Source organism: Solanum tuberosum, unplaced genomic scaffold (assembly GCF_000226075.1).
Source record: "Solanum tuberosum cultivar DM 1-3 516 R44 unplaced genomic scaffold, SolTub_3.0 scf00047, whole genome shotgun sequence".
NCBI classification, from domain to species: Eukaryota; Viridiplantae; Streptophyta; class Magnoliopsida; order Solanales; family Solanaceae; genus Solanum; species Solanum tuberosum.
Window position 1 is genome coordinate 21,697 of NW_006238973.1, and position 10,077 is coordinate 31,773.

The 10,077-nt window shown below is 29.5% G+C and overlaps 1 protein-coding gene across 1 annotated transcript; it reads right to left on the reverse strand.

Annotated features, from left to right (window-relative positions):
- Positions 1-1,291: 1,291 nt before the first annotated feature.
- Positions 1,292-3,328, reverse strand: LOC102580477 (kaempferol 3-O-beta-D-galactosyltransferase-like). The gene is made up of 2 exons (XM_006343476.1): positions 2,842-3,328; positions 1,292-2,166 (listed from the first exon to the last, which is right to left on the reverse strand). Exons 1-2 carry the CDS (start codon positions 3,320-3,322, stop codon positions 1,292-1,294), a joined length of 1,356 nt encoding a protein of 451 aa, XP_006343538.1. The 5' UTR covers positions 3,323-3,328.
- Positions 3,329-10,077: the final 6,749 nt, after the last annotated feature.

Here is a 10,077-nt window from a genome sequence, read left to right on the forward strand (position 1 = left end):
AATGCAGAATCAAATCCTGCAAATTTAAAACGTTACTGTGAGTAACGTTTTAAGAGTAAAATGTTACTATTTTACTAAGAATCCAATCACGAATCTTCGACTCCTGCAAATTTAGCTATAAAATGTTACTCATATTATGTTAAGTTCTTACTATAGCTTTAAAATTATTTTTCTAATTTATTAATANNNGTGACTGTCAGTTACAACACTCTGTTAAAGTCATATTCCTCCATTTTTTAAACTAACCACAAGTGATTATAAAATAAATGTTGTTGTAAGGAATATTTTGCGTATTCCAACAATATTCAACAAAACTTTTACTTGTGTTGCCCATTGTTAAAATAATATTCACAAAACTTCATCAGGTATGAATTAAATAAGTCAAGTTTATCATATTATTAAGAGATTTTTTAAAAATAATATAATAAATTAGAAAATAATTTTAAAGCTATAGTAAGAACTTAACATAATATGAGTAACATTTTATAGCTAAATTTGCAGGAGTCGAAGACTCGTGATTGGATTCTTAGTAAAATAGTAACGTTTTACTCTTAAAACGTTACTCACAATAACGTTTTAGGTGTAAAACGTTACTATGTGTAACGTTTTAAATTTGCAGGATTTGATTCTGCATTTGCAGGGTTGACGTGATTGGATTCTCAATAAACGTTATCGTGAGTAATGTTTTACACCTAAAACGTTACTCACAGTAACGTTTATTCATTTAACGTCGTCAGCTCCGTTAGTTTTTTGTCCGTTGAAATTTTTTAAAATAAAAATAACCTAAAACGTTACCATGAAGTACGTTTATACTACTTTTGTAAAAAATTTAAAAAGCGTATTAGTTTGGTGAATTGATTTTTAAAATAGCTTATTTTGGTCAATGCTTCGATAATTAATTTCCAACTAAATTTGGCACAATTTTACCATACTGACTTTTTTTTTCAAGAACCCTTTTGGGAAATGTGACATAAAATTCTTTAGTTGAACAAATTCGCTTCTAAAAACATAAAGATAATGGTCTTTTTGAAACATATCACAATAAAAAAGTATGCAACACAAACTGAACAAAGAGAGAGTATATTATATCGACACAATGGTAAGAGTTGTTGTGCGACTAGAAAGTCATTAGTTTCAATTTGATTACAAATGTAATGAAATGTTTTCCCAAAATCAATGTTACATTGACAAACATTGATGATCAATTCAACATTAACAATTGATGCATATATAAAAGTGGAATTAATTAATTTATTACAATAACATATAGTAATAAATCATTAAAATTTCATTAACAAGAAGTGATAATCTCAACCAACTTGTTGAAATTTTGAGTTGAACTCCCACATGTTCCAACAGCCTTTAAAGCAAGTTCTTTGTACATTCCAATTTGTTCCTTCAATTCCACTCTATTTTTTGACAAAACCAAGTCAAGTGCATCAATTGTACCACTTTTTGTAAAAACCCCACCTTCAATTTTCACACCAATTTTCCAAACTTTCTCAACCATCCAAGCATTCAAATGATGATCTCCAAAAAAAGGCCTACAAATTATAGGCACCCCAGAAGCTATGCTCTCCAGAACCGAATTCCATCCAGAGTGATTTATAAAAACTCCAATCGCACTATGTTCAAGAACTTGTACTTGTGGTACCCATGGTACAACTTTACCATACTCACTTGTGTTTTCCAAGAACCCTTGTGGAAAATGTGACATAAAATTCTCTTTAATTGACCAAATAAATGGAATTTTTTTTTCTTCAAGTGCTTGAGCCATAGCTTTTAACTCATTAGGTGGTGGTGTTGCAACAGTACCAAATCCAATATATGCCACAGAATTTGGTTCTTGACTATTTAACCACTCAATACAATCATATTTGTCTACAACATTTGCTAGAGGTGGTGGTGAAGTTAAATTAAAAGGACCAACATTAAGAATATTGTTGAATTTAGACTTGAGATATTGAACCATTTGAGGGTCTAATTCTTCAAATGAATTTATTGGTATGGCTTTTCCTTTTCCTATGGTTTTTCCCATTTTATGAAGCATCATCGAAAATGGCGATTTTAGGTCTCCAGAAACAATTCCACCAGGCAAATTACCAAGTCTTACTTCAGAAATTCCAGGAATAAATTTCAAAATTTCATCTTCGCGTCCATCAATTCCTATGACCAAAACAAAATGAATGATTTTATTGTAACGCGCAAATGCAACATTTAATAAATCAAAAGAAAAGTTTGGATTTCTATAAACAAATCTTCATATACTATAGTCTTATCATTCATCCAATGTTTAGTCATGAACATGATAAAGTTCTCTATTTCTGTTGTATCGATTATCATTTCAATGATCAACTTCTCCTATAATAATATCTATCCTACCTATTATCGTCATAATATCAGTCAATTTCATTCTCTTAAGTAAGAACTTTAAAAGGGAAAAAGGACAAATATACCCCTGAACTATCGAAAATGGTATGTCTGCCATCCAAAACTAGAACATATATACCCTTTATCCCTTTATACTAACGGACATACACGTGTACGTCCGTTAGTATAAAGGGTATATATGCTCTAATTTTTGGATGGCAAGGTACCAATGTTCCAAAAGTATGACGGAGGGTATCTGCATATCATTTACGACAATTCAGGGGTATATTTGTCATTTTTTCCATTTGAAAATTGGAAAAAACATAATGGATGAATAATTTTCCATCTCCAAGGAAAAACACTATCTAGAAAAATTCTCAATTCTCTTTTTTGGGGCTTCAACTATTGAATAATCTTTATGGATTCTGTCATTTGACTGATTAATATATGCATAAAAATCATTTTACGTACCTTGGATCCCAACATTTTGTCTTATAACATCGGTATCAACATGAACAGAGAGTGATCCAGCTGCGGAAGTCCATACAGGAATCCAACTAACGTTAAACTCTTCAGCCATATTACTCGAAAACCACATAAACGCGTCCGCAATAACACATGTAATTTTTTTCCCTGAGTCATTCTCAGCAGAAATTATAGCATTATGAATATTTTTCTTCGCGGATTTGAAGAATAATCCTATAATCTCTTCGAGACCACCTCCGAGCACGTGACCCTCTGGGACGCCATCAGAGACGTCATAGGGCTTAAGATTTGTATTTCTATAATTATAATTTTGTGAATTAAAAATTGAAGAATTCGAAATTTTTGTGCTAAAAAATGTGAATGTCACATTTGGTAATGTATTTGCTAGCCTTTGAACAAGTCCATATAAAAGGCCAGCATGTGTTGCAAAAGGAAATGCTATAACAGCAACATGATAATTAGACATTTTTGTTTTTTTCTTGGAGGAGTTTATTGAGATAATAGAATGAAAATAATATGGAGAAGAGAAAAGATTTGTGTTTTTTTTAAAAAAAAAAAATGTTTGTTTAGTAAACACTCTTAGCCTAGAAGTTTTTATAATTGATAAAAAAAAGTTGCTTTAAAATAGGAGATTTTCGAGGTTTTTTGTATGGTTGTAATTTATATGAAGGTATACAATGGAATTATATATATATAGGAAAAAGGATTTCATTCATTACTATTTTGTTCATTACTTCTGAATGATGTGGTAGATGTAAGTCACGTATATAAATGAATACGAGAGGTTAAGATTAAAAAAAATATGTTATTTCTTCAAAAAAATAATATTTTTACACTTTAATATTAAGCCCGGAATATTTATTAGCATTTTTAAATTTTTCTAAAAAGTAAACATAAAAAAATCTTGAAGGATTATTAACAAAACAGGTCCAGGCCTTTATGATTAAAAATAATTTTGCTTATATTTCAAAAATATTACTTAGTATAAGAAAAGTTAAATAAATAAATATTTATAAAAGTTACAGAAAAATAATCTTAGCCTCTCATATTCATTTGTACGGTAAGGTAATGAACAAAAATAGTATATATATAATAGAAATAATTGGAATATAACTAACGATCTGGTAAAATTTGGGAATAAATATACAATGGGATATGTATCATTTATTATATAGTACTAGTCTATTTATTATTGATTTTTTTTTACCAAAATAAGCTATTATTAAAGGGAAAATTGTACATAATGGCAAACTATTAATTCAAATTAAATGGTATAATTACACTTTGATTTAGTTGTGTCCTGTAGCAAACTGTTTGCCAGTGCCTCTCTCCCTCAAACTCTCGCTCCCCACTCTCCTCTCTCGCTCACTCCCTCTGTGCTCGCCTCTCTCGCTTTATACAACAGAATTGTATAAATTGTGTTTCTGTTTGTATAAAGCGAGAGAAAATTGTATATACACATGCAAATACATATATATTCGTCCTATACACTTATAATTATACAATAAATCTCGCTCTCTCACTTTATACAAAAACGCAAATGTATAAAATGCGTGAAAATTGTATATATACATATATTTTCGTTCCCCTCTCCCAGATCTCGCTCGCCACTCTCCCATATCTCGCTCTCTCACTCGCCTCTCTCACTTTATACAAAAAATGCAAATTGTATAAAATGTGTTTGTGTTTGTATAAAGCGAGAGAAAATTATATATACACATGCAATTACATATATATTCGTCCTATACACTTATAATTATACAATAAAAATATTCCCCTGCCCAGTTTTATGTTTGTATAATGTATAATTTATGTTTGTCAACGATTTATACAAACGAGAGGCTAACAACAATTTATACAAATGGCCTGCCAGCGAAATTATACAAATTTGAAGAGGAGCCAACGAATTATACCATTGCTTCTTTTTGTATATATGTATAGCGAAATAGATAGTTTTCAATTGTATATGTATAGCGAATTATACATATATATGTTTGCTATGGAGCGCAATTATGCAAACTTTGCTATAGCATACAAATATGATTTTTTTATTTGCTATATGTGAAAGTTGTTCATTATTAAAAGGGCAATTCACCAAAATAGTAAGTTATTGAGGCGGGTGAAAAATCATTTAAGAGAATAAGTTTAAGGCTTAGGTAAAAAGGTTCCACCTACCGACCGTGACATATGGTGGAGTGGTAGGTGATGCTTCAATATTGTTTCTGTTTTTTTTTTTTGCAAATTATATTTTCTTTACTGATTTTAATTTTCTGATTTTAAAAATATATTTTAAAGTTTATTGTTTTTTACAAAATTCTGCAAAGTTATTGTTAAAGTTTCTTAATAATACAGATAAACAACCATGTAGATATTGATATCCAAACACAAGCCACTATATATGCAGCCACAAGAACAAAGCCTATAATTGTTACATTTTTCACATTATCATGTTTAACACATAGCTTTTTTCATTTCAACCCCTTTTATTCGTTTAAATATAGCAAGTAGACAATTTAAACTCTTCACGTCATTCTAATTACTCCCAACACACAATCAACAAAGGAAGCATATGAATCCAAACTAGAATACAAGATTTAGGAAGCCACTTGCTTTAAATCAATTAACAATCACTTCAACCCAAAATCTTGATTCAAGTTTATGAAGAACTCCCAATTTATCAACCCAAAATCGTGATTTAAATTCATAAATTTAATAATAATAATGGGTAATCGAAGATTTAGAGTTAAGCATCGTTACCAAAAAGATTTTACTCCAAAACCTGGTCTAAATCGCCTCCTCAAAGATTCCAAAACTCAAAAATGGAGAAATGGGTTGAAACCCCTATTTTAGAAACACATTCTACCCAGGTCACAGATGCTCATCGCAATCATGATCCAAGGTCACGCGATCGCGATTAGTAAGGCAGTCAACTCATTAAGGTTGACCATCGCGATCGTGATGCACCCCAAGATGATGCTATGTGATCGTGATGAGGGAGTCTTGCGATCGTGATGACCAAAATGACTATGCACCAGAATCAGAAACCTGCCAAACTCAAAATCATCGTAAAGACCCTCGGAATTCGTTCGAAACCCCGTACACATAAACCACATATGCATATCAAATTATACTAGATGTTTCGGACTCAATGAAATCGTCAAAACACGAATTTGAGGTCTCCTTGACCCGACATCTGTGAAAATGACAAGAAACCAACTCACACCTAAAAAGGTTAAAACAAATTCGGGATTTCTCAAAAATCAACCAAGGCCTCAACTAGGCCTATAATCATCCCCCGAATCCAACGGAACTCTCGGAATTTCAATTCGAGTATCTGAACCCCGAATGTTGACCAAAGTCAACTCAAAGACTAAAATTCCACAATTTCACAACTTAAGACTTCAAATGCTCAAAAAGACTCGAAATCAAAAACCGAAAACTCTTACTAATCAAATTTCACATTTCGGGACTGATGGAATCGACGGAATCCTATTGCGATACTTGAAACTCCAAAGACACCAAAACCACTTTCTTAACAACTTAGCCTTTCAAACTCAAAACTTCACAAAAATCTCAACTTTTACTCAAAGTTCAAAACCAACTTTTCAAATTCAATAAAAAACAACTCGGGGTCGACATCGGGAGGGGTAAAATGTTAATTTCCACCAAAAAAAATAAAAAATGACTGACCGGATCATTACAATTAGTGATTTTGTTTGATATTGAAAAATAAAACCAACTATATATTAGGATTGGTTTGATTTAACTTAAAAATCAACCCAAGACCAAACCAACCCGACATTACATATATAATTTTCTTAAAATGATCTTATTTTATGCATACAAGTATTTATTTTGATTTATAATTTATAAATATTTCTTATACTTTTTCATAATTTTTATCTTTTCAAATATTATTTCAAGTTTGACGTAGGATTTGTAATGGTACAACATGTTATAGTTCATAAATATTAGTATCTTGAATACATCTCAAATCAAAATCAAATCAATACTAATGCTATAACAAAAATAAATAAATCAAGCCAACACTAAGAATGTCAATAATGTTGAATATTTGTTTTTTAGTTTTACATTGGTTTAGAAAATTAAAATACACAACCTAATTTTAGTTTTTTTTAAAATGATTAGTCATGCATGTAACTAATCCTTATTAGACTTATTTTAGCATGATTTAGTACTTTTAAATTATGTACAGTTTCATTATAACTTATTTACTTGCAATATTTATTTCCTACAATTTCATTATTAATTTTTTGTTGAGTATTTTAGTGTCATCACTCATATCATAATTTGTGTCTTTTTTTCAGAAACACCTTAGATAGCTATATTTTAATATGACAAAAGAAATATTTAAAGTATAAGTTAATTATATGTTTGTATGAATACTTTATCAGAAAAAACACAAAAATCCAAAAAAAAAAAAAACCTAAGTTAATTATGAACAGCAACATGGTAATTGGACATTATTATTTTTCTTGGAGGAGTTTAATAGTTTATGGGGATAATAGAATTAACAATTATGGAGAAGAGTAAAGATTTAGTTGTGGTTTTTTTTTTTTTGTTTTCTTTTTATGATCTATAAAAAGTGTTTTGTAAAAAAAAATATTAGCCTAGAAGTTTATATAATTGATTAAAAAATGCTTTAAAATAGGAGTTTTTCTCGGATTGTTGAATGGTTGCAATTTAGATGCATATTTAAACAGTTGGTTTTTCTAAGCTTATCTTGTGATTTACCATAATTACATGTCCACTTTTGAATTGGCACACCTATATATTAAGAAAACAATAATTGACATAGTGAGTTTACCATTTTACCCCTATTAAGTATGAAGTGAATGAATTAAAAACTTAAGATTTTCAAAAAGTTCTACCTTTTTCAAAGTAATTAATTGAGGGTTTAATAGGTAAAAAAATTTGTATTTTCTTGATTTGTCAAAATGGACAAGTAATTAGGGACAACTAAAAAAGGAAAAGTGGACAAGTAATTAGGGACAGAGGGAGTAGAAAGAAGAAGAAAAAATATTAAAACATGTCATTACTATTCTTCACGTGCGCACAAGGTTAGTCTGTAACTCTATAACAAGCTCGACCAATAGAGCATGCAAGATATTTCAAACCTGGGACCTCCCATTTGAAAAATCACCTGCTCAACCAAGGGGTAGGAGTGGGGGAGAGGGTCGGAAAACATCCATAGGTTGCAAATGGGCTGAAAGCTTGAGAAAAATGGGCTGAGGAATTTGGGCTGGTCTATGTTCACTTTCTTAGTCCAAATAGTCTGTAAGATTTATTTGTGAATGTTTATGCTAATAATATAAGATATTTCAAAAAAAAATAATATATATATAAGATATTTCACTTATATTTTTTATTTCAAAATTTTGGACAAGCTATGTAATCTCATGCAACAATCTTAAATAAATATTCATAAACAAAACTCGATGTTGTTCAGTATTTATTGACCATCAAAGGTTGTGATGGAGTAGCTAGTAATTAGTACTACTATTTTATTCTTAATTAGATGTCTCGAGATTGAGAACTTTCTCAGGTCAATTTAGATTAATTAGACCCCAAATGAATATCGATAAACTATAAAAATCTAGTTTACTCATATGTTCTATTCTTCTTTCACGGCGTTACACTAACATGTGGAATTTTCTTTGCTCGTGGCTTATTAAAATTACACATAATACATAAATATGTTTTTAAACTTACCTACAACTATATTTATGTCCTTCAACTTAGGGTGTGCAAGTAGACACTTAAACTTGTATAAAAAGGAACAAGTAGACACATACAACCTACGTAATACATATACGACACCACGTAGAACACAAAATTATACGTAAGACACCACATGTAAGACGAATTCAAATTATTATGGATTGATCTTCATGTGACTCATCAAGTGGTGGTAATTGCTCGTGAATATGTTAATTAAAATGTTCACATAACTCATGAGAATTTATTTATTAAGTATCATTTAAGTTGTTAACGTACAAAAGCACTAACAGCGGTTTTCATATTAATTGCGATTTTCATATTAGAATTCATAAAAATCTACTTTTATTATAATGCACAAATACATAAAAGACGGAACTAGAGAGGTGAAAGAGGATTCATTTGAATCTTTTTATCCAAAAAGTTACACTATATATATATAAATCAATTTCTTCATGTCTTATACAGTAATAATTATTTCGGAACTAATAAATCTTGTCTTACTCTTCAAGATTTTATTTTTTTGAGTAGAAAAGAAGTCAAGAAAAACATACCATAAGGTCCCATAAAATTAGTCCCCGTTAATTCAGGTCGCATTCACCTGCGTTAATTTAGGTACTTTAGACATATTTTAGTCTTGGACAATATATATCTATACTATGTACTAACTATAGTGGAAAGTTTTGTCTATTTATCTCTTATAATCGTTGTGTTTGAGTTAATTTATGCATATTTCAATTAATATTTTATGGTTCATTTATTACCTTCCAAAAGCACAAGTAGCGAATAATTCTATTCACTAAGACGGAACATCACAAACAAGGTGCAAAAATATCGACAAAACTCAATAGAGTTGACTCGTACTTTAAATGTATCTTAAGATATGTGCAAAATTAAATCTAGAACTCACTTATTAGCATTTGAAATCATTGTCTTAACAATTTATATTAGTACGAAAATATTCAGACACGAGTTATTTTTAATAACTACTTAAAATTCTAAAATACAGTAATGATTAATTAAAAAACTAATGATAGTTATTTTCTTTTGTGAATAATACGGCATCCTGCTGTGTAAATATTTGTTTGAATAAGTAAATATTTATGTTCTTTCTTAATTGATACACAAGGTAGATAAATTACTTTTTTTGTGTTTTAAAATCCTACAATGTTTTGTATAACTTTTTAGAAATTTTAAATTTGAAAATGAAAATTTCTACACTAATGCACTATAAATTAGACAAATTCAATGACAAAAAGAAAATGGTTTTACTTTAAATGGATGATTTTTTTTTCTTCACTTTTGAAACTTCAAAGTAGTGAAGAGCATGTTATAGAAAGTATTCCTTAAACAAAAAAAGTCAAAAGAAACGATACATTTGAAGAATTCCAAAAAAAAAAACTCTTATCACAAACTAATTCTAACATTTAAATTATTCCTTATATCGCAATTTATGTCTCATTCTTTCTCTTTTAGTCCCCC

Coding starts and splice junctions, on each gene's coding strand:
- LOC102580477 (XM_006343476.1), bottom strand. CDS start 3,322: ATGTCTAATTATCATGTTGCTGTTATAGCATTTCCTTTTGCAACACAT. Junction 2,167..2,841: donor ACAAAATGTTGGGATCCAAG/GTACGTAAAATG, acceptor TTTTGGTCATAG/GAATTGATGGACGCGAAGAT.